Genomic DNA, 23,757 nt, shown 5'->3' on the forward strand with positions numbered 1-23,757 from the left:
TAAGCATGCGTGGGGCCTGTCTTGACAAGACCCTCCCTGTCCTCCCATTACATCTGAGCTTGGTGCCTGGACCCCGCACTGTGTCAGCTGGGGGCTGTCTCTGCACAAACCAAGGCCCCGGGTCTGGGTCGCCCTGGATGTGGGCCTCCAGGAGGGTGGCCTCTGGGCTCCAACTCCCCAAGGCCCAGGCTCACCTGCAGAGCTCTGTCCTGACCACCCTCTGGACCCCAGCAGGGCGGCGTCTGCCACTTCAGGTCCCACACCAACCAAGACCAACCATCACAGTGCCCTGCCCAGGAGCTGGCCCAGCTCTCCACCGCGGCGCTGCCTGCTGGTTCCCAGTTCTGAGCACCCCTCTGTTCTCTGGTACCTCATTCCGCCCCTCCCGGTTCGCCTGTCACCTTCATGGAGGTGGCTTCAAGCTTCCCTGTCCTCCAGCTGCAGCTCAGCTTCCCCACCAGACGCCTCCCCCAGGGCAAGCAAGGCCCTCCCCCCCCTCCTATCCGTCCATCCATCCATGCCCCTTCCTCTCAGGCTGTGAGCTGCCCCCACCTCCCGGGAGCCCTCAGCCACAGCCTGCAGCCCGGCTGACTGACACCTTTGTGTTGTTTCCAGCGTACACTGACTGTACAGTCACTCTCGACTGACTGTGGTAAAGGAACCCAGTGTTCCACTTACAGGTGAAACTCTGAGTCTTTGTAAATGAATTGTAATTAAAAATGGCAGTCAGTAAAAAGAAAAAGTGTTAAGTAAACCCAAGGGCAATTCATGATCACAGCACAAGTCTCAAGCCTCATGTTTGCGACACAGCTGTAGCCCCACTGGGTCCCACGTCCCAGGGGGTGGGGGGGTGGGCGAGGACACTCCTCACCCGCACGCAGTCCCGCCCACCAGAGCTGAATTAGAGCCCCACTGCCCTCATCTTTCTTGGGCCAAGCTGACAGGCCGCGAGGCCCAGCCATTGGCAAAGGGCCTTGGGGGACCCCAGTGCCCAGTGACCCTTTGCTGGCCCCAAGCCCTGTTCCTTGGCAGCTGCACAGCAGGATCAGGCTGGATCGCGTGTAATCCCCGATTATGGAGCACACACTGAGACAGCTGGCAGGCACACTCGTGAGAAAGGAGGAGGCCCACAGCCTCCCCAGGAAAGATCGCCTGTGGTCTGGTCCCCAAGTTGGACAGGGCGGCATCCTGGCTCTGGCACTCCCCCGCTCAGACCCATTGAGCGCCAGCTCTCAACCCCAGACAGCCCCTCAGAAGTGCCTTCTCCAGGCTGAGCCCTTCCCCCTTCCTTCACCTGTGTACCCCTTAATACTCAAGGAGCGGGGATGCCAGGGTCCAGGTGCAAGGACCCCACTCCTGAGGGAGCCTGGCGGGGGCTGCCCCTGCCGTCTGCACCCCAATGCCCTCCCCACATCTGCTGGTTCCAGATTCCCAGGCCCCTCCATTTCATCCTGCTCACCAGCCGTTCTTGTGGCCCCCACCCCCACAGTCTAGCTCAGGGCAGACCTGTCGTGCGGCCCCCCAGGGAAGGCCTCGCTTCAGAGCCCCCACCCAGGCTGCTGGGCACACCCCTGCCCCTCCAGGTCTCCAAGCCCCAGGCCGTGAGGGTCTGAGGGATGAGGACGTGGAGACCTCTAAACTAGGGTAAGACAATGCACAGATGGGGGTTCCCACCACTGCGTGGCCCCCCATTTCCATCACCAACCACTCTGGTCTCACAGCCACAACTCAATCCCCTCAGCCAAGTCGGGGTCCAGCGGCCCTTACGCTAGACCTCGCCCCTTAAGCAGAGCAAGACACGTTCTTGGTGAGTTCCTGCTCCCCAGGAGGCCACCCCGTCCTCCCTCCCAGCTGCACACCCCCCTCCTCCAGGCTCCCCTCCCCCTGCCCTGGCCCCCAGGCCTGGCACCAGGGCGGGCGGGGGTCGGCACTCACCCAGCCACTCCCCTGCCATGCCCGGCCCCGCAGCCTCTCCTCTGAGAGCCCTGGCGTCTCCCGGGAGGTGGGGGTGGCTGCGGCCCTGGGGTGTCATCCATCCCTGTAAGCGATACCATACCATACCGGCTCGCGGGCAGTGGCTGGAGCGCCCTGCCCAGCACCGCCCCCAGCACCGCCCCTGCCCTGCTGTCCCACTAGCTCCCACTCGCAGCCCATCCCGTGGCAGAGAACCCACGGCCTGGCTGTTTTCTGGCATACAGGCGTCCACACCCACGACTTTAACCACCAACTCCATTCTCCGAGGGCAAACTGTGAAACTCCTTCCTGCGTCCTCCCCCCTCCCCTTTCCAGAGGGAGGGGCAGTGCACTGCAGCTGGGGGGGTAGATACCACCAGGTCTGTGGGCCAGGAGCAGCACCAGGGCCACTCAAGGTGCTACTTACACGGGGCAGGTGGGGGCCCTGGGAGAACCGGAGACACGCAGGGTGGGGGGCCCTGGGATTCCGGGGTCCCCAAGCCCTTCCTCACCGTGTTCAGAATGTCAGAGATCCTGGGGGCTGGGGTGGAACAGAACAGGCATGAACACAAGGGTGCGGGACACACAAGAGCAAAACCAATGGGCTGAGCAGCCAAGCAGGGGAGTGCACAGAGGTCACAAGGGGTCATGGGGGCCACAGGGGTTTGGGGGAGTGTGGGGAGATGGGGTCATGAGGGTTTGGGGGAATGTGGGAGACATAGGGGTTCATGGGGGGGCCACGGGGGTTTGGGGGAATGTGGGGGGACAGAGGGGGTCATGGGGGCCATGGGGGTTTGGGGGAATGTGGGGAAACGGGGTCATGAGGGTTTGGGGGAATGTGGGAGACATGGGGGTTCATGGGGAGACATGGGGTTTTGGGGGAATGTGGGGAGACGGGGGGTCATGGGGGTCGTGGGGGGATGCTGTGGATGTGGGGAGACTGAAGGGGTGTCGTGGGGGAGTTGGGGGATAGATGGAGGGGGCAGAGGGGATGTGGAGGTGGAAAGCTGCTGTGAGAGGGTGCCCGTGCAGTGGATCGGAACAAGGACGTGAAGGGATTTGTGACAAGCACAGCTCATCCGAGGCTCTCTGGGGCCCTGGTGGGAGGCTCAGGATGTGGGGTCCATGTAAAGCCAGTGTGCCTGCAGACGGCCTGAGGGAGGCAGGGAGGACAGGTCCAGAGAGGCCTGGGCTGGACGGCAGTGCGGGTGGGAGATGGGAGGAGGGGTGAGCGTGGGGGTCCGGGCTGCAGTTAGCACGCACTGCTGCCGACACTGAGGTCAGGCTTGGTGGGCCTGGAGACAGCAGAGGCCGTGCAGGGCAGGGCACAGCAAGCAGCTTCCCAGCAGAGGCTGCAGGCCTGGGACACTACTTACACGGGGCAGGTGGGGGGCCCTCAGCTTCCGGGGTCCCTGAGCCCCTTCTCCCGGAGCTCAGGACGTCAGAGGTCCTGGGGGCTGGCACAGGAGGGGACACATGAAGAGGGGACAGGGGAGGCTGCTGTCTCCCGCCCCTGGGGATGTCTCAGTAGCAGGAGGCCCCCCGAGACTGGAGTGAGGCTGGAGCCAGTGGACATGGCCACACAGAGGGGGGTCTGCAGGGGCTGCAGGGAGGCAGCAGCAGCTCCAGCCCAGCCAGCCCTTGGCTCTCAAGGGCACCCTCAGATGAGGCTGCAGGCCCTGAAGGAGACCCTCGCAGCAGAAAGGGCCCGGCTACTTACATCGGGTAGGCAGGGGGCTAATGGGAGCCAGAGACAGGCAGGGCGGGGGGGGCTTGGCTTCTGGGGTTCCTGAGCCCCTCCGCACAGAGCTCAGGATGTCAGGGACCTTGGGGGCTGGGTAGACAGACGAGGGGTGCGCAGAAGGGGGCAGGAGAAAGATGAGGTGAAGGTTAAGCTGGAGAACCCCAGACCAGTGACAGCTCACGGCTGCCCCAAGATCACACGGTGGGATCTTGGGGCTCCTGGGGGGCTGTCCGATCACAGTAGGTGCGTGACGCTGACAGGACCACGTGCAGGGCTAGACCGGTGGGAGGGCTGTACAAACGGGGCCATGGGAGGCCAGGCCTGTCCTGCTCTGCAGCGCCACCAGGCGCCTTCCCACCAGCTCCCAGCCACACAGGCCGGGGCCAGGTTTGGGGAGATGCTGGCCAGGCTGGCCCTCTCCCCCATCCTCTTGCAGGCTCCGGCCTCTGCTGCCCCCACACGGGGGCCAGGCGGGGGGTGAGGGTGGTGGGGGGCGAGGGGGGCGAGCCTCTGTGCTGATGGCTCTGGCCTGTTTCAATGTTTGGGGGACCATGTGGGTCCAGCGGCCAGAGCCCTGTGCTCACATCTGCTCTGGGTGTGGGGACGCTCAGGCAGGGTGGGCATGGCCTTCGCCCCCCCACCCCAAACTGGTAGCGGGGGCTTACTGTGGTGCCCTGGGCAGCCCTGAGGGCGCTTGTGTGTGGTCAGAGGACCAGGCAGCCCATGTGGGCTGGGACAGTGGGTGCCAGGTTCCCTCCCCGGAGGCCCAGAAAGCCGAGGGCAGAAGAGGGGCCGTGTGCAGGGCACCTGGGGCCCGTCTGGCCAAACTCCGCGTGGGAGCCCGAGTGTGGGGATTCAGAGGGCTCTCTGCACCCTGCCCTCCCACAGTGAGGCCACAGAAATGCCCCCCTTGCTGCCTGTCCTTTCATCAACTGCCAGCCCGGCAGTCACAAGTTTAAGGAGCTTGAAGAGAAGAAACTGGGCAAATTCAGACGCGAACTCATTCCCCTGTGGGAACTGGACACTGGTGCGGAGGACGCAGGGCCGAGGCTTTCTCGCAGGTCAGGCCGCAGCACCGGCGGGCTGCAGCTCTGAACACAGTTGGCCCCAGTGGACACGTCCGTCACAGACTCCAACATGGGACCCCGCCCATGGCTGGCCCGCCTGCTGCCGCCACGAGCACACGATACCTTTTGTGTCCTCATCCTCTATGGTGGTATGGGTGCTGTCGGATGATTCCTGGGGAGACACAGGGAGGTAGCAAGTAAGCACATGGCCTGTGCCTTGGCCACCCCCATGGGGCCCGGCGCTCAGGGGACCAGGGCCCCTCCTTCCCACAGGGACCCACAGGCACAATGTAGCCTCAAGGGCTTCCTGTCCCCAGGACAAGGATCCACCCAGTCCTCCCAACAAGAGGCGCCCAGTGGGAGGCCTGTGAGCTCAGATGCGTCTCTAACAGGAGAGGAAACCAGGCCTTTGAAATGTCAGGGCTCCTCAGGAAGTGGGAAGGGACCCTCAGCCTGTGCATCCTGCTCCTCCCCAGGAGCAGCGGGCGGCTGCACCCACAGCGCCTTCCCCAGAAGGGGCCGCCTGCCTGCTTGCTCCTCAGAAGGAAATCTTCACAGGGTCCCCAAGGGACACCCTGACTGGACACAGGGCTCTGGGCTCTGGGCCAGAAGAGGGGAAGGGGGTCTGTAGGTTGTAAGATCAGGGTTCACACCACAGCCCCAGAAGGTTGTCTGGAGGCCCCTTGCTGGGAAAACAGGACCCTGACCCCAGGCTCGGTCCAGGGCACACCCATGCCCGGCCTGGGCCCCTTGGCTCTGGGTCAGCTGAGAGGCAGTGGCCGCGGTCCCCTGGTCCCAGCCGAAGGCTAGGGTGGGGGGCCCTTTGAGGGCCCGGGCCCAGGGCAAGTCCAGCTGCAGTCCTGGGTACGGGTGAGGAGTGCTGGTCCTAGAAACCCAGCTCTGCCCGCCCTTCCCTCCCAGCACCCTCCCTGGTGAGATGCCAGTGGATGGGAGCTGATGAGCAGAGGGGAGGAGCAGAGGGGAGGTCAGCTCAGCAGAAAGCGCTGGGGAGGCAGAGGTGAGCAATGGGTGGGGTGTGTGCTGCCCCATGGGAATGCCAGCAGCCCGTCTCCCCAGGACCCTCAGAGAGGGCCCTGCGCTCAGCTACTCCTGGCTGCGCCGGGGCAGAGTGGGCGGGGGGCAGGGGGAAGCCAGAAGGGTCCTGAGAATTGGACGGCTTCGACGAGAGTCCTGGCTTCTGAGTACACAGGGGGCTTGGTCCCCACCTCCAAGGGCAATGCCTGGGGTCTTTCTCCATGGACTGTGGGGCTCTGTCCTGCCTTGGGAGGGGTCTTGGCACAAATGCTCCCCCAGGGTCAACGTCCCAGACCTCCCCTGGGGGGGCAGGGATCTGCCCCCAGAGGCCGATGGGCAGCAGTACCTTGATCCCGTCCACTGGGTTATGAATGACGGTAGTTTGAGGTTCCTACAGGAGAAGGAAGCACAGAGGATGGAGAGAGGGAGGTGAGAAGACGGGAGCTGGCCCCACGGCGGCAGGAGCCCAGGCAGGAGGGGAGGGTGGCAGTAGCGGGGGATGCGAGGGCCCAAGGCAGAGTGGGAAGGTGCAGGATGGCATGGGTGGGGCCGCGGTTTGAAGATGACGTGGGAACGGCAGCACATGGGATGGACGGGTCCGAGACGTGGCTTTCTGCAAGGTCCCCTGTAGGACCCTCGCTTTCTGGGCCAGGGCCGCCCCGCCAACACAATGGATGGCCATTTGGCAAATCCCGCCTTCTCATGGGCCGTCTGGGGTTGGCTCCCAGAAACAGGGCCTGGGCTCATGGGGTCACCAGGCATGCTTCCAGCAAACTCAGAACCTGCGGACCAGCAAACCCCAACCTCTTGGGATAGCCTGCTCCACACACTGCCTGGGCAGAAGGGCCAGCGTCCACCAGCTATGACCCAGAGCTCCCCAGGCAAGGCCCAGAGCCAAGGGTCCCTCTGGCCTTGTGTCTGCCCGCCCCTCCCTCTGGGCAGCCACAGCCCACGCCACCAGGCCTGCCACACGCGTCTTTGAGGGGAAACTGCCAAGGGGGTCGCTGCCTCCCTCCAGATCACTGGGTGGGCTCAGAAGCTAAGACCAGCTAACCCTTCTCCCTGGACAGAAACCAAAGCCCCACTTCTCAGAAGAGGCTGCGGGCAAGACTCCCACTTCCCATCTCCCCTGCAGCCTGGCTCTAGGCTCTGGGCCTCCTGAGGACCCACCAGTCAGCGTGGCGGGAGGCTGGCCTGTCTCCTGCTGCTGAGAGGGGCTTGGACACAATCCCCAGAGGCTGACCCCACACCCAAAGCCAGCGGGGCTGAAGGGGTGCCCATCAGAGGCAGGCTGGGAGCTGGACCCCACCTTCACCCCAAGCCTCCAGACAGGTGGGGTACAGGAGGGCCAGAAAGTAGGGGGCTGAGGGGCTCAGTACCAGGGCAGCCGGAGGAAGCGTCCCCTTGGGGCTGGTGGCTGCACTGTTCTTGGTGCTATTCGTCTGGGGCTGTAAGGGGCAGACAGAGAGAGGAGCCATTAGGGGGAGAGTGGGGAGCACAGCCCTTCCTGGGCTCTGCCAAGCTGGGGCCTCACCTTGACTCCATCTGCTTTCTTGTTGAGTAGACTCTTGGCTGCTGCATTGGGAGGAAATAAGCTTTGTGAGTGAGTGGCCGGCCCACTGCAGCCCCACCCCCAGTGTGAGGTGGCCCTGGGGCCGGCAAGGCAGTGGGCTCCCAAGACCAAGCGAGGGGGTGGCCCAGGGTCCTGAAGCAGGGCTGGCTTCTGTACCCTGTTCTGGGAAGGGCTGTCCTCGGTGGACCCATTGGGGAGGTCCATCCAGGGCTGCTCCAGGGCCCTGGGCCCCGAGATAGGACCTTCTCCTGACCTGGACGCCACCAAAAGGCTCTTCCTCCCTCAGCTTCTGGGGGAGGCAGGTGGGGACACTGCACGGGGCACCAGGCTGGGTGCTGAGGCTCCCTCCTAATCCTCCCTGCTCTGGCGGGGTGGGTGGGCTGCAGCTGGCTACCCACGCAGGGAGGGGCTTGTCCCAACCCCAAATGCCTGCCTGCTCTTGGTCTCCTGGCCCTCCCTTGGTCAACGGGACTCAGAGCTGTGCCCCTGGCCCTGAGTCCTGAGGGGCAGCCCCCGTCCCCCAATAGGACCCGGGGGGGCATTTCTTGGCCTTACTCTGGCACCACTGGTGGGGGCAATGCAGGCCTCTCTGCCCACCCGCTGAAGAGCCTGGGCTCTGAGTGGGGTCAGCAGGATGCCACATGTGGGGGAGGGTCCATAGGGCCACCTGCATCCCAGGCTGTCACCACCCCTTGGACACAGGTGGCCGACCCAGCCCCCGGCAGATGTCAGGGCAGTCTGCCCCGCCTCCCTGGGCTTGCAACCCCCACCACCCCCAGCTCCCGCAGCACTGTGCCCTCCACAGAGGTTCGTTTTAATTACAGAACTGGAGAAAAAAGGAAGTCAGCTTACCTTACAAAAAGGTAAGGTGAGGAGGGGAGTAGAGGGAGTGAGGAGGGGAGAGAGAGAAAACAAGGTTTGGGTCAGTTCAGGCAGAAAGTGAGTCTGCGCTCGGGGTCCTGCCCGCCCTGCCCACTCGCCAGGCAAGCAGTGCGGGTTAGAGAAGCGGTGGAGGACACTCGCCCCAGGCCCCAGGCTGGGAAGGAAGCCGGCACAGCCCCCTCCCCCCAGCCCCAGAGGCTCCAGCTGAGCAGCCCTGAAGTGGGGTCTGCCTGAGCAGAGGGACAGGGTGGCCCCAGAGGGAGCACCCCTGGAGGCCACTGCCTCAGGCCGGCGCAGCAGACAGTGGGCACCTAGACCCAGAGGTGTGGGGTCCCCCTGCCGGCAGCATGAGCACGGCCTGGCCCTCAGACCTCCTGGGGCAGAGACTTGGGGTGTGCTGCCATCTCCTCGACAAGCCCTCCGAGGGGGTCCTGACGCTGCTTCAGTTTGAAAAGCTCTGGTCAGGACCCCTGATGCAGTGACCAGGCTTGGGCCACAGGGCTGCTGCCTGCTGACCACCACTCCCCTGTGCAGGCAGGCACCCATCGCCACCTCGGGGCTTCACGGGGGACATGATGGCTGCACTTGGTCAGAGGGCCTGCAGGGCCATCGGGCGCTGCCACACTGAGCACGGTTTCAGCCCCAGCCTCCTGTCTCCCCAGGAACCTGTCAATCTCTCAAGTTTCCCTCCCAGGATCCACCAGGCAGAGCTGAACCAGCAGCCTGACTCCTGGCATTCATCCCCACCCCCCGGAGTCCGCATGGGCCTCACGCCATGAGAAGCGTCACAGGACCCCAGAGAGGGAAGGGACCACAGGCCATGCCTCTCCGTGTCCCTCAGACCATCCAAGGGTGAGACCCCCTGGGCAGCCAGACTCAGGACCAGACCCTGACACCCCAGCGGCCTTGCCCTCTGCATCCCAGGACCAGAAACACCACCTTCCTGGGGCCATGTGAAACCTCCCCTGGTGGCAGCTAAAATCGGTCACCCTGTCACTCACCACAGGGGACAGGCCAGCCCTGCAGATGCGAACTGGGGTCTCCCTGGCCAGCAGGTCTCTGACGAGCATGGCCCCTCACCTCCCCACCGACCTCGCCTCTGGTCGTCCCCAGCTCCAGCACACAAGGACAGTCCCACCTTCCCTCAAGTGGGAGTCGTGTGAGGTCTTGGAGCCCAGGCCCCTCTCTGTGTTGGCTGAGCAGCTGGCCAGACCCAGGGACTGGAGGAAAGAGGCCCATTTTGAAGGCACTTGACCTAGAGGCGGAGCAGGCAGGCAATGACCCCACCCTCCAATTCAAGATGGGCAGGTTTGGGAAGGGTTGTCCCCCAATGCCACGTGGCCTTGGCCAGTGGCAGACCCAGATGGCCCTGAGTTAGAATCAGCAAGGCCCATGTTGGTCTGAGAAGCCCAGCCCAGTGTCCCTGGCAGAGATGGAGTCGGCTCTGCCTGGTTCTCCCCTGGGCAGGAAAGGAAGCGCCTGGGTCTGGCCCTCGGTGGAGGCAGGTGGGGGCTGTGGGACAGCCCTGGGTCTCAGGAGGGTCCCTTCAGTCCCTGATTCTATAAAAACCTGCATTTCAAACCGTGCTACTCAAGATAGTAACAGTTCTGCTCCCTAACCAGTCGCCGCCCGAACCCCGGAAACAGACGGCCAGCGCCCTGGCCCAGGCGGGCAGACACCTGTCCTTTTGCTTGATTTCCCAGACACTCCTTCCTTCAACCTGCACCACGCATCTGAGCCCAGCTCCTGGCCGCCTTATTTCCTGAAAATTTACATCCCTGTCCTGGAGTGACTCCAGAATCCTATTGACTCCCGTCTACACTAGCCGGCACCTGTCTACACTAGCCGGCATGGGGAGCCTTCTCAAGCCAAATGCATTATTACCCAGCAGGAGCCGAAGTGGACCGAAGAGTCACACCTGCCCCAGGCCCCTTGGACACAAGGAGAGACGGCCACCCCACCCCACCCACCAGGGGTCCTCAGGGCCAGGCCACCGCTGCTGCCACATCTCTACAAACGTCGGTCTTCCGCTGGCCAAGGGTTGCGGCATTGCCCACAGAGAAGCCACGGCCTCGGAACTGAGACCCCCACTCGTGGGGCGCGGCCGGCTGAGGGGCTGACCTGGCAGGGAGGTCTCTTAGCCGAAAGGGCCCGCCTTTGCCTCATCCCATAGCTGGTCACCAGGAACGGCCATGCTGGGCTCCATCTGCATGCACCGACCGCCCCCAGAGCAGAACGGCGCCCGGGCGGAGCCATCCATGCACCGGCCTCATGCAGCGACGCCCGCACCCACTGGGAGGCCGGAGCCTGGCAGGGAGCTGCTCAGGCACCTGCCTTGGTCCCTGCGCCCGCTGGCAGGGCTTCACCCGGAGCCCCTGGGCTCACGTCCCCTGACCCCTGCCCCTGCCTCCCCTCAGGTGCTTCAGAAAGGCCTGGAAAATGAAGCAGACTCAGGACTGTCTTCTGGGGCCTGCCTGCCTGCCAGACACGTCTGCCCCAAGGATGGCCCTGCCCTGTGTGCCCAGGAGGAGGTGGCTGGGAACGCCGGCTCCCCGGGTTGGGCAGCCTGTATGGTGGGATGGGAACTGGGGTAGATGTGCAGGAATGAAAGGGCCAGGCCTGGGAGGGCACAGGGCTTCACCCACGTCTTGCAGCCCTGGCAACAGCATGGCCGGCCCTCAGCTGTGGCTGCCCGCCCTCGGCATGGGCTGGGGCCTGGGCTCTTGGGGAGGAATGGGGGTCCGACAGCCCTCGTGGGGGTCTGGTCAGGTGGGCAGGAGCTGGCCTGGACCTCCTGAGAGACCAGCCCCTCATGGCCCCGCAGAACAGGCTGGCAGAACCAGCGTCTCCCCTCATGGGCTTGGGACAATGTGAGGGGCTCCTGGTAGAAAGAACCAAGAGACCTTCAAAGTCATTTTCAGGGCTACCGAAGGCCCCCGGCCTGGTGCTTGCAGGGCAGACATGCACATATGGGACTCAACACTGACTGCTGGCTCCGCGAGGGGCACAGGTCAAGGGTGGGGGTGGAGGCAGGGGCAGGCCAGGCCGAGTAGATGGGGTTGGCAAGCAGCTCTGGGGGACAGGGTCTCTGCCTCTGTGCCCTTCCCCTTGGGCCCCCCCCAGTCAGGATTTGGACCCCCAGCAGCAGCCCCGAGGCTTCCTGTGGGTGTTCAAGGTCATTCAGAATGAGGCTTGTGATGGACAAGTGGGAAGAGCTTCAGAAAGCAAAGGGCTCTGACCAGAGGAGTCTCCTGACCGTTAGACTCAGGGGCCAGGACTGGGCTGGGGGCAGTTTCAGTCAAATGCATGTGGGGCAAAGCACAGTTTATGGGTCACCTAGCTTGGCCCTCCTTTAATAGGTGGGGCCTGAGGCCCTGGGACAGTGGGAGCTACCTCCCTGCCCTCGGGGTGCGCTCTGCAGGGGCTCCCAGGGCCTCTGGGACACGTCTGCAGGCCTGGCTGGCAGCTGTGGGCAGTGAGGGGAGCTGCATGCCAACAGGCGGGCACTGGTCCGAACATCTACCTTGTTCCACCAGCCCCATGGTGGTGCCGCAGGCCGCTGTGGACATTGTGGCCGGAGCGGTGGTCTGTCTGCCCACTGTTAGCACCGGGTTAGAGATGAGGGAGGGGCGGACACAGACGGGGGAGGGGCGAGGTGAGGGAAGAGAAAGACAAAGGAAGCAGAAGAAGATTAGATTCAAGGCCTAGGTGATAGTGGTTCCAGAACCCCTTTCACAGGAGAGTGAAAACAAGGTGGAGACCATAGACATTTGAAAGCATTTGCCTCCTTTCTCCTTAGAAAACCGGTGGTGCCGGCGGCGCAGGGCAGGGTATGAGGACAGGACTCGTCCTATTAGTGCTGGTGGGACAGCACCCGTCTGGCAGCACAGCAAAAGGAACAGGAGGGGTGCCGGATGCAAACGAACAGTGAGGACGATCACAGACACCTGTGTCAGGGTCACAGGTGACAGACAAGCCACAGGACAGTGAGTGGGAGGCCGCCCCCCCTCCCCGGTGACGCTATCCCTGGTGGGCCTGCCGGGGGCCCTTGGCCTCAGGGTCACTGACACCCCCCACCCCGCGCGGCCGCATGCTCCCAGACCTGCCCACCCTCAGTGACCTGGACGGCAGCTACGAACATGTCCAGAGCTCAGCACAGGCCCTCAGCCCTCCTGTCACCTCCCCCACACACAGCGGTCAGAACTTTCAGGACAGCGACAGGCCACGCAGCTGCCGACCAACACCTGGACAGACACGCAACTGCGGCAGGCGGTACAGACTCGGGTGTCAGGTGGGGACACAGGCCCGACACACAGGGCCGGGGTGTGCGCCAGGCGGCGGACCCTGCGGTGCTGCCCTTGGGGGGCCAGCGGCACAGGAGAGGGGCTGAGGGGGTGAGAAGGGCAGGTGGCTGCTGGCGGGTCATTCTGAGCCTTCCTGAACAAGGTGTTCTCACCTGAGAAATTCCGCGTGGCCAGCATGGTGGTGAGGATGGCTCCCTGGGGAGAGACACACAGCTGAGGCCTCTGCAGCTGCACCCAGACAGGCCACCCACTTACAGAATTACACGAGTGACACAACCTTGGCCCGAAGCTGCCCACTGATCACAGCTTCCAAAGCTTCAAGACCCCGGGGGCCTCTCCCTGACAGCATGTGCACACGCGCTCGGCCCGGAGTGGGGCCAGGTGCTCCCTGCCTGGAGCAGCCTTCAGAGCACAGGTCACAGCTGCTGTCGGGCTAGCCGCCCTGCCCAGTGCCACCTCCCTCCTGTCCCCTTGTCATCTGAGCACCAAGGCTGCTGTCCTTAGCACACCTGGCCCGGGCCAGAAGCTTGGCAGCCTGCTCACACTAGGAGAGCATGGCAGAGCAGAGGGCCCAGGTGTGTACCCCAGGAATACTTCACGGGTGGTGTGAGCAGCTGCAGGGGGCCAGCTCTGCACCTGGGGGCCAGGCCCACATCGGGGCACCTGTGTATCATTGAATGGGGGCACTGAGTCCATCTGAAAGGTCTGGCCTGGGACATGCCGACGAGCAGCCTCTGCGGGGGGGCTGGGACCCCCGCAGCCTCCCCTCCCCATCCCAACTCAGGGGCCCCAGGCAGGCGAGCACACATGGGCCATGGGATACCGGCCGACGCTGGGGCGGGTCTCACCTTGAGCTTCCTCCGGGCGTTAAACTTTTTCAGGCACTCCACGGTCTCCTGTCTGTGCATCATGGAAGCCACTGTGGAGCGTTGCTGTGGGGAGAGGGACTGTCACACCCTGCCAGGAGTCGCACGACGCAGCTTTGTCCCCAAGGGAGGCTGGAGGGCTCAGGGGCAGGCTCAGGGCAACAGGGACCGATGACTCAAAAACCCACCAGCATGTCCCAAGCCACAGGCCACGCAGCACCCAGGACACCGGGGCACCCGTCAGGTGTGAGGGGAGGAGCCCGGCCAGCCTGCCAGATGGGGTCGGGGTCAAGGCCACTTACGCAGACCCACGGGTGCTTCAGGGCCTCGTGGGCCGTGATGCGCTTGGCGGGGTTGATGGTAAGCATCTGGTTGATGAGGTTCTTGGCTTCGGGTGTCACGGTGTCCCACTCGGGGGATGGGAACTGACGAGGAGCCAGGGCACAATGGACTCAGAAGCCAGAATTCCCCGAGGGGTCCCATCCCAGCCGTGTCCCGGGAAGCAGGCCTCTGGGTCAGGAGGGCCCGGCACTCACGTCGTACGCCCCGGCCTTGATCTGCTGGTACAGCTTGTGCTGGTCCTCGTCCCAGAAGGGTGGGTACCCCACGAGCAGGATGTACAGGATCACCCCTGGGGGAGCCGAGGGCACAGGCTCACCCCACTGCCCCCCAGAGCAGCCGGCCTGTCCCTACGGAGCCCACAAGTGCAGCCACACGCCAGTGCAGGGGACACTATCAGGAGGAGTCAAGTGTGTGACCCCAGGGGTCAGATGTCCAGCTGCAGCACCCCGCAGCTGTGAGGCCCTCACCCAGGGCCTTGGCCGTGGCTAAGATGGGGACCGGCCTGAAGCCAGAGAGCCTGAGGGCACTGGGGACGCAGCCAGTGTCGGCAAGTGTCAGTGAGACCGTCACATGGGCAGAAGCCTAGCCACAGCCCCGTTGTCTGCCCCCCTCACCCTACTGAGGGGAGGCTCGAGGCCGGCCCCTCCCCTGCAGGATGCCCCTTCTGGAGCAGACACTGCTGAGTGCAGGGGGTGAGCTCAGCGACAGGCAGGTGAGGAGGGCTCAGCCCTGCCTGTGCCTCCCCGCTCCCCACCTCCCCGCTCTCCGCCTTCCCGTCTTACCGCATGCCCAGATGTCCACTGGCTTGCCATAGGCCTCCTTGCGCAGGACCTCTGGGGACAGGTAGCCTGGCGTGCCAGCGAACCCTAGCCAGAGAGAAGGGTGGTGTGAGCAGCCTGGGGGGCAGCCGAGCCCCGCCCCTCCCCCTGTCCAGGCTCACCAAACCACGCCTGCTGGTCCCCCTGCACCTCGATGGCCAGGCCAAAGTCCGCCAGCTTCACCGCGGCTCCCTTGCACTTGCTGGCCAGGAGCAGATTCTCGGGCTGCAGGCACGGTGACGGCGAGGTGTGTGGTTTACACCCAGGGGTCCGGGGAGGGGGGACAAAACAGAAATGACAGCAGTTTGCAGATGGGTGCACAGGTGTGACGCCACCATGTGGGTGTCCCTCGCACGGCTGAGCTTGTACCCCTCAGCCCACCCCCCAGGAGCCCCAGCTTTGCAGGGGTGGGGGGGATGGGGGGGTCGGGGGAAAGTCCACTCTCACGGTGCCACTGTGATCCCTCAGACCCAGGACAGGGAACCCGGGTGCTGAAATGAAAACTGAGTGTGCCGCCCTACAAGCCCTGGCTGCCCCTTCGTCAGAGGGGCTTCCCTCCCCTCCCTACACGGTGAGGGTCTGCCTACCGGGGGCTCAGGCACTTCCTATAGGTTGTGACCCCAAGTGCAGGGAGGAATGACTTAGGGCACTGAGGCGTGGGCAGTGCGTGCGTCCCCCCACCATGCCCGTGGGCTCGGGGCTGGGTGGAAGGGACCTGCTCTGACCTCCTGCCTGGAGGAGCAGTGCCCTTGCTCGAGCTGGAAGGGCATTTGTCCCAAACTGTGAGAGCGCAGGAGGCTGCTGCACTCTGACTGGCCCCCAGGCCCTGAGGAGGCCCTGTATGCAGAGTCCTGTGCTCTGTGCCTCTCCCATCCAGGCCTTTCCCACCGGTCTCGTCACCTCTCCGCCAGCAGCGTTCCTCCTCCCGGACCGCTCCCTGGACGCTCAGCGCCTTGGTCAGGCCACCCTCCCGACAGGCAGGCCCCCTGAGAACACAGTGCCCTTTGTGGACCCCACGCCTGTAACTTCTTTAGTAAAAGGGTATCTTTGCCTTAAGCAGCTCCGTCCATTGTTCATGTGCATCTAGGCTAACGCGCACCTTTGAAACAAGCATGACCACTGTCAAGAGAGCAAGGAGTCTGTACTGCATCCCCGCCTCGCTTTCTCACCTCCACATCATCTTCCTTGCCCCCTCCCCAATTCCAAATGCATAAAAGCTGCAAAACTGTCACTCTCCGGAGCATCTGAGTTCTTGCTTCCCAGCAATATCGTCAGTCTGGCTCAAATGAACTTGTGAAAACTCCTTAAGGTTTGGATGTTTCTTACGTGGACACGCTTTAGTGGCCCCAAGAAAGACAGATGCCACATGTTGGAAGGCAGCGAGCAGCCCTTCCAGCCAAATAAGTGGCCAGCCCCCTGCAGCAGAAACCAGAGCTTCTGACACACACTGTGCCACGCAGCCCTGCCTGCCCAGCACGGCCTGCATACCCCTGGATGCCTTGACTTTTCCAGTGTGAGTGGGGCAGGGGGCCCCAACCTCCCAGGCACCCCATATCAAGCAGTCTGAAACAGCAGGGGCAGGATTGCAGCTGGGGGCTTGACCTAATTCTACAGATCGCACGCCCCTCCCAGACGAAAGAAGCCAGTGGGACTTGCGTCCACCTGCCTCCCTCCAGCCCCTGAGGAGGTGACAACCTCTCTGCTGTCCCCACCCTCCTGCTTTGGTGGAGAACAAGCCCAGCACAGCACGCACTACTTCTGGGGCCCTTAGTCAGCATGGGGTCCTCTGGGCCGTCTGCCTTCCCACACCTGGCAAGAGGCAGGAGGTCGGCAAGGACTGCGTTAGCCCCCAGGCCTCTCGTGGGCGGGGTGACCACCCATCTCCATTTCTGTGCCTTGGCCTCCAAGCCAGCAGTCAACCACGGGTCCAGGAACGAGGTGGGGCTCGTGCCCAGTCCCCTGTGGCCCTTCCTCCCCGAGGCCCCCACATGAGGTCCATTCAGACAAGACAGTGACAGAGGGTGGGACAGGTGGATAAGGTGGGCCTGGGCGGACCACACAGCCATGCACAGAGGGGACAGGGACACGTGAAGGGCACAGGTGAGGGTCCTGGGCCTGATTCTAACGTGCCATCATCCCTAGGGCAGTCCCACAAAGATCAACTCGTATGTGAACACCCCTCGATGACCATGGAGGGTGGGACCCCATTTAGCGCCCGCACCATGGGGAGGCCCCACCCGTGGGTGTCTCAGCAGGAATGACAGGCCCAGGGCTCCACCACCCCAGATGAGCAGCCAACCCAACCTCACTTGGACAAAGCTGGAGTCAAAGGGAGGGCCTGTGCCCTGGGGGTGACAAACCCTTCTGAAAGGTCTGTAACCACTTTGCCCAGAGCTGAGCCGAGTGCCACCTTGGGGGAGAAGCTGGCAGTTGGCAGAGACCTGGAGGCTGGCCCCTCACCCTCGGCTCCAGTGGCATCAGCCCCACCTGCATAGCACCTGGGTCCCACCTGCCTGCCCGCGTCTCAGCAGGAGCCCAGAAGGTGAGACCCTGCATGCACCTGTGCTCACAGACTGAGTTTTGACAAATGCCCCCTCGGCCCTGGAGCCTGGGGACGCTGTGAGGGATGTGTGCAGACACCCATGTGCACACACCACGTATGAGCCTTCGCCCTGGGGCTCGTGCTGCCGCTGCCCCGCCCAGCCCTTCTTTTACAGGACATGCAGGGACAGACGACAGACGCCGGGCAGACAGCAGGGTGGGGACTCACCTTGAGGTCCCTGTGGACGACCCCCATCTGGTGGCAATGGAGAACCGCCTCCAGGATCTGCTGGATGCAGTGACTGCAGCGGACGGCACGTGTGTTAGTGCGGGGGGTGGGGGGGCATGGGAGCAGAGCGCCGGCCAGGAGGGGCTGCAGGGGCCCTCCCTCACCCCAGGTCAGCACAGGTACGGCCAGGACCCCTGGCCCCCTGCCTTCCCCCCTGCCAGGCCCACCCGATGACACAGGAGAACCCCTGCTCCCAGAGGGCCCCTCCCCAGGCTCCCGCTGGCCAAGCGTGACCCTGAGCTGGACGCCCTCTGGGAGGGAGGCCAGTGCTGAGCCCCGCAAGGCAGGCTGGGGGTTCCCAGGCAGGAAGAGGAGAGGGTGGGCGGGCAGACACCTGGGTCTGGGCAGTGCTGATGCTGTAGCCCCGTCACTCATGTGCCACAGCATGTGTCACTTCACTTTAATAATCGAGCATCCACACTGGTCGCCGGCTGCCGTAATGGACAGCCCAGCTCTGCAGCAGCTCTCCCGGCAGGGGCAGCCTGGCACCGCGCAAGCCCTGAGCCAGGGGCTCCCTCTAGGGTGGGAGCAGTCCCACCTTCCAGGGTTTGAATCAGAGAGAGAGGTCCAGGATGCCCCCAGGCAGGCACCTCCCACACGTGCTGCACACGTCCCCTGCACACACAGGACCCTGTGGCCTGAGCCTGCCTCCCCAGGTGGCCCCAGGTGTCCAGGTTCCAGCAGCCCCCAGAGCCAGGAAGAGGCGCCTGGGTTCCACACCACCCGTGCGGCATTACCAGCTGTGGGAGACTGGAGGGCCTCAGGCTGCCTGGAGCCCACCACTTGGGCTGTCCATCCCAGCCCCTCTGGACAGGGGGAGGGAGGACAGCAGATTCCCTCAGGACCCCTCAGCCACTGCCAGACCCTGTGGAGTGACTGAGGGTCAGCTGGAGGGGTGGGCACAGAGAAGGGGGTGACCAGCCCTCTTCCTCAGAAAGCAGTGGCCACATCTGGAGGCTGCGCGCCACCGCAGGAAGAGGAAACCTGAGTGCCCTGTGGAAGCCAGACTTCAGGATACAGTGGTGACCTAGTGCTGCGGGGTCAGCACCTGTGGGAGGGGACAGCCCTCTGAGGCCCCTGCCCTGGGCTCTCCTGCCAACCCACTTCCAAGGCCCTCGTCTACCTGGGGCAGTCCTGTCCGTCTGTCCCAGCACATGTCCTGCACTCCCGCCCGGCCCTGTTACTGCAGGCACGGTGTGGCTCCCAGCGGCTGACCCCTCAGGGGCCTGGCTCTGGTGGGCAGAGCTCAGCCGAGGTCAGGACAGGCTGCTGGACGGAGGCCAGGCCCAGCCCCAGTACTTGCCACACAGGCCGCTGACCAGGGCCCAGGGCGGCCATGGGCTCTTCCAGCACTCAGGGCGCTCTCCCTCGCAGACCCAGACTGAGTGCTGGGGCTGTCAGCGCTCACTCATAGAGTCCAGCCCCCTAGACCCCACACGGGGGCTGCGTGAGCCCCGGATGACCAGCCCCTTCCTGCACTGCTACAGCCAGACCCTGGCCTTGCCCAGGGGAGGGGGCGGGGCCTGTGGAGCCCCTGCCCTCCCTGTGCACCAGCGGCCTTCACACCCCCGGCCAGTGGTCCCTGTGCCTCAGGCTGCTCGCCAAACGCTGGAGGGACAGTGACCTCAGACCTGCCCAGACGCTGCCAATACAGGTTGCAGCTGTGGGTCAAGCGGTTCTGTCTTCCCCTGGAGGCCTTGCCCTCCAGGTCGCCCTCCTCACCCTCAAACACTGTCCCCTCTGTGTGGGTGTCTGGGCGGCATCCACCTCTGCACTAGACTGGCCTCTGACACCACAGGGATGTGTCCACTCTCTTCTCGACTGTGTCCTCAGCCCCCACTTTGCAGGAGGGTGTTCCCCAAATGTCTGCTGGAACCATGGGTCCGGCTGCTGTAGCCACTCACCAGGGGCCCCACGGGGGGGGGGTGTGAGCTGTACCCTCCGCCCTCCTCCGTGTCCCCAGGGTTCCAAACGAGCCTCCGAGATGGCGCCCGCACCTGCTGAGTCAGTACGTGGCCTGCATCTGTCCTGTGTCGCTGCCATCCAGTCCCGCAACTCTGTCCTGTCCACCCCTGGTGGCTTCGCCCCCGTGCCACAAAGAGCTGGCTAAGCAAACCAGGTTCCCCAACAGAACACTGCAGGCTGCCCTTCCCCCATGGCAAGGCTGGCGGTCTCTGGGCCCACGTGGGAGTTGCCTTACATTCTGCAGGTGGAGGGGACACCCACCTGCCTGGAAGCAGTGCATTCTGGGCAGCCCCACCCTCTGGGGACAGCTCTGGGGACCCTCCTGCATGCTGAGACCACAGCCTGAGCACATGAGGCCGCCTGGCCAGTCAGAGGTCCTGCCTGCCTTCTGTCTTCTGTATCATCCTACCATCTTCCTCGCGCGGCCATTTTTCATGTTATGAAGAAATGAGAAAGTCACTTTCATGGTCATAAATGCTTCCAGGTGGCTGGCTGTACCCACGTGGGTCCTGGACATGTCCTCACGGCTCCAATGTCAGGCACATGCGCCCCTCCTGCCCTCCTCCCCGGGCAGCCAGCATTCTCACAGCCCCTTTCCCCAGCGCTCATGAGCCACATTGCTTTTTATGGATTCAAGAAATGGGTTCTAAGTATTTTGAACTTTGCTTTCCCAAGTTTGATAAAAGACCCCTCAGTTTCCTGACCAAATCCAGAATAAAGTCCCCAATTAGCGTCCTGGGGCAGACAAGCAGCCCCTGCCTGGCTTCCTGTGCCCCAGGGACCCCATGTGAAAGGGCTGCTGGCTAGGAAGTGCCCCCCCTAGGTCTTGGGGGGGTTCTGGCCTCAGCACAGCCCGGAGCCCTTCAGCGGGGGGTTCCCGGGGAAACAGGACCACCCGCCCTCCCAGGATGGGCTTCTCCCCAGTTCCCTGTGACGCCTGCGGTGCCCTGTCAGGCTCCCCCGTTCCACGCGAAGCACCAACACAGTGGTCAAACGCAAGTCTCCAACTCCGCGGAGGTTCCAGGACCCCCACGAAGACACACACGGAGTGTTTTCTCAGCGGGGCCAGTGACAGGCCCCCAGGAGTGTCCCTCCCTCCCTGTCGCCCCTCCTCATGGTCGAGCTGTGAGGTAACTAGGTGTTGGCAGTGGGCCCCACCGCAGAGCCCGCCCCCATCCCCTGCTCTTCTGAGCCAGTTCCAAGAGCCCCCCACCCCCCCAGGGAAGGCAGGATGCTGGCAGGAGGGATCCCCGGAGAGAAGGGGTAGAGCTGGGGACTGGAGGAGCAGGTGAACAAGGGAGGAGCTGAGACCTCAGGTGTTTGGGGGCGTGGTCTGGGCGCGGGGTATGGTGGGGGCTGAGTGGGGGGCGTGTTCTGGGGGGTGTGGTGGGGTGTGGGCCGGCTTGGGGCTCCAGAGGAAGTGCCCAGAGGCTCCAGGCCCAGAGGGGGGCTAAGGCTGCAGGCGTGCCCCCTCCCCGGAGATCGTGCACAGCAAAGCAGGGAGGGTGCCAGCCCCCGAGCAGTGACCAGTGGGTGCTGAGGCTCCAGATGGGGAAACAGGGCAGTGAGGGTAAGCAACCTTCCCTGGCGCCCAGGTGGCGCTGGAGGTGGAACTAGAAAGCAGCCCTCATCCTCTGACTGAGTTCAGTCCAGGCACCATTGGCCACTGGCCATGCAGTCTGATCTAGGGGTGGACAGCGGGACACTGCTCTCCTGGCCTGGCTTGCATCTGTCAGCCCAGAGCGCCCTGCCCTGGCAGCTGTCAGGATGGCCTGGGCCCAGGAGTCGCGCCTTCCAGGAGGCAGGCTCCCGCACCTGAACCTTTCCAGCCTGGCCTGGCAGAGCAGGATGCCCTTGCTCTGATCCTTTCAACTCTCCTAGGAAGCAGGAAATAAAACCAGCATCCTCCTTCTCTAGAAGGGGACAGGCCACTCTCAGTCTGTTTGCAAAGTCAAAGTCCTTCTTCAAGGAGCCTCAGAAAACCAGTCAGTGTCCCTGCATCCGGCTGCCTTCCCCATCCCAGGAACCCCCCCCCCACCCAGCTCTGTGGGGGCCTGGGTAGGGGCACCAGGACCCGTCACAGCTTCTAGTTCACAGCTCACAGGGACTCAGGCCACCACCATCACTGACAGGTAAGGTCGCCTGTGGGTGCAGAAGCAAGTCACAAAAAGCTACTTTTTAAAATTACATTCATTTTTCTGGATTAGAAAAGTAATACATATTCATTAAAGAAAACTTTAAAAATAGACAAAGGAGACAAAAAAATTAAAACACATCCATAATACCAATGCCTAGAGAGAGCCATTGTCAGCCTTTCGTTTTTAAATGCATGTCTCCTGGCACCAGGTGGGCAGGGCAGGGGCTGACGGCCCTCAGCTATCTCCAAGCTGAGATGCATGTCAGGAGTGACATTCCTATCACAGGTCACGGTGGACCTGGCCCACAGGCATGGGGCATAGCAGGCCACCGAGGCCTTCCCTTCCTCCAGCAGCCATGCTGCAGAGCACCTCCGAGGCTGTCAGTCCCCTTCATCCCCTGGGGAGGGCTGACCCCAGCAGGAGAGCTGTCCAGGGCCCGCAGGGAAAGCCCCGCTGGAGGGAGCTCTTGTCCCTCCAGGCCCCACCTGGGAGCCTGGCCCCAGGTTCCAGGAAGGACAGCTGCCTTCCCTGTCTGCCTCTGAGGCTGTGGACCATAGACTGATGTCCAAGCGCAGGGCAGGAGGACACCCAGGGCCACACAGCTCTCCTCTTGCCACCAGCCACCCCAAGGAGAGCACCCCTCTGCGGGCCGCTCCCTCTCTGAGGAAACTGAGGAGGGTCCTGCCCGACTTGGGCTGCGCCTCCGTGCTGGTCGAGGACACAAGAGCTGCCCTCTGCTCTTTGACCTGCTCAGAGGGCTGCCAGCAGGGCTGGATGGGCAGACTGACACCTCTGATTCTGACCGCGCACTGGCCATGTCAGGGACCATGTGCACAGCAGATGTGGGCCCGAGGGCCAGGCGTGGGGCTGAGTCAGGGGTGGGCGAGAGGGCAGGAGAAGGGGGGCAGGAGGGTGCACCCACCTGGCATCTGCCTCGCTGTAGTACTCTCTCGCCACAATGTCCTCGAAGAGCTCCCCACCAGTGACCCTGCGGGAAACACACACTGGACTCAGATTCCAGAGGCCCGTGTCACCACCACCCCCATCTCGGCCAGCAGCACTATTGCACTCTGCCCTATTGCACTGTCCCCCAGGACAGATGGCTGCCGAGTACTTGCTCACATACAGCAGCATTTCACACTCACTCCACCACACGGGCCCTCGAGCTCAGAGAGCAGGTTTCACGGTCTCAGTGACGTGCCCAGAGCCGGTTGCACAGGATGTTGGTTGGGGTCCCTGCACTGTTCCCCAGGCCTTGGGACTCTAGTTCCAGGCTGAGAAGGTCTGCCCCACCCCCAGCCCCAGGGCCAGAGCAAAGGGGCCAGATGTGGCTTTGCTAGCTTTGCAAGGCCTCGGGTGTTCAGAGTCCCACCACCAGGACAGGGGATCTCTGTCCACACCCGCTCTTGCTGCAGCAGATCCAGGAGCCACTGCCTGGAGGGCCTCTGGCAGCCCAGAAAGGGTCTGGGCTGCTCAGGGTCCCCGGGCTGGGAAATGTGGGTGTCCACAGACGGCAAGCAGGGGCCAGGGAGTGGCGCAAAGCAGCAAGGGACATCCTGGGCCTGACCAGGCCCTCGCCCAGCCTGGAAAACGCTGGATCGCCTAGAGCTTCCTGCCCTGAGGGGTCCAGAGACTTCTCCCACGCTGGGGGGACCCTGCCCACTGCAGCTGCGCCCTCCTTCAGAGCCCTGTCTGCAGCTACGCTGGCCCCATGTGCTGTGGTTCCCCCACCTGTATCCAGTTCCCGTCAATGCTCTAAGGGGGGCACGGGTCGGTGTCTTCTTTGTGCCCAGAACTCAGGGCTGGCGGGCGCATGGCGAGGGCGGCCCTGGGTGTGGGCACTGTTGGAGGGGCGACCCCGGTGCGGGCGGGCTCTTAGTGTTGGAGAAGAACGAAAACCGAGGGCGTGCTGGGTCAGTGTACCCCGACGCTAGGCTAGACGCCCGTGCTGAGATCCCGTGAGACCCCCAACAACCCTGGGAACGAGGAGCTTCGGGTCCCACTTTGCCACTGGTGACAGCTGAGGCTCAGAGCAGGCAAACTGCCGAGGGAGGCAGAGCTCTGCAACCGCACACGTCTGTGTAGCTGTGTGCACACACGTGTGTGTGTGTGCGTGCATGTGCACGGGCACCAGGAGGAGGCAGTCCCAGGTCCAGCCCAGGACACACAGTTCTGCATACACAGCTCACAGGCGGGGCCCTGCTGGTGCTGAGTCCAACCACAGGGCAGGGCCCAGGAAC

At 63.7% G+C, this 23,757-nt stretch overlaps 1 protein-coding gene across 31 annotated transcripts in view; it reads right to left on the bottom strand.

The window, feature by feature from the left end:
- CAMK2B (calcium/calmodulin dependent protein kinase II beta) overlaps window positions 1–23,757 on the bottom strand; it is a 67,845-nt gene that overhangs the window by 3,537 nt on the left and 40,551 nt on the right. For 4 of the 31 annotated variants that reach the window (XM_019731643.3, XM_074312113.2, XM_088797623.1 and 1 more), the window contains 17 exons: window positions 22,440–22,505; window positions 17,355–17,427; window positions 14,707–14,809; window positions 14,549–14,632; window positions 13,961–14,055; window positions 13,727–13,849; window positions 13,407–13,490; window positions 12,711–12,753; window positions 11,778–11,852; window positions 7,334–7,374; window positions 7,179–7,247; window positions 6,146–6,190; window positions 4,888–4,936; window positions 3,674–3,787; window positions 3,330–3,410; window positions 2,466–2,494; window positions 1,936–2,038 (listed from right to left, as the gene is read on the bottom strand). In XM_019731643.3, coding sequence (XP_019587202.2) covers window positions 1,936–2,038; window positions 2,466–2,494; window positions 3,330–3,410; window positions 3,674–3,787; window positions 4,888–4,936; window positions 6,146–6,190; window positions 7,179–7,247; window positions 7,334–7,374; window positions 11,778–11,852; window positions 12,711–12,753; window positions 13,407–13,490; window positions 13,727–13,849; window positions 13,961–14,055; window positions 14,549–14,632; window positions 14,707–14,809; window positions 17,355–17,427; window positions 22,440–22,505 — 1,277 coding nt within the window. Of the gene's footprint in view, window positions 1–1,935; window positions 2,039–2,380; window positions 2,495–3,329; window positions 3,411–3,673; window positions 3,788–4,887; window positions 4,937–6,145; window positions 6,191–7,178; window positions 7,248–7,333; window positions 7,375–11,777; window positions 11,853–12,710; window positions 12,754–13,406; window positions 13,491–13,726; window positions 13,850–13,960; window positions 14,056–14,548; window positions 14,633–14,706; window positions 14,810–17,354; window positions 17,428–22,439; window positions 22,506–23,757 lie in introns of all 31 variants that reach the window. The other 27 variants (XM_019731652.3, XM_019731651.3, XM_074312122.2 and 24 more) reach the window with 21 other exon arrangements.

Source organism: Rhinolophus sinicus, chromosome 4, assembly GCF_057876585.1.
Source record: "Rhinolophus sinicus isolate RSI-liver-muscle chromosome 4, RSI-T2T, whole genome shotgun sequence".
Classification (NCBI taxonomy): Eukaryota; Metazoa; Chordata; class Mammalia; order Chiroptera; family Rhinolophidae; genus Rhinolophus; species Rhinolophus sinicus.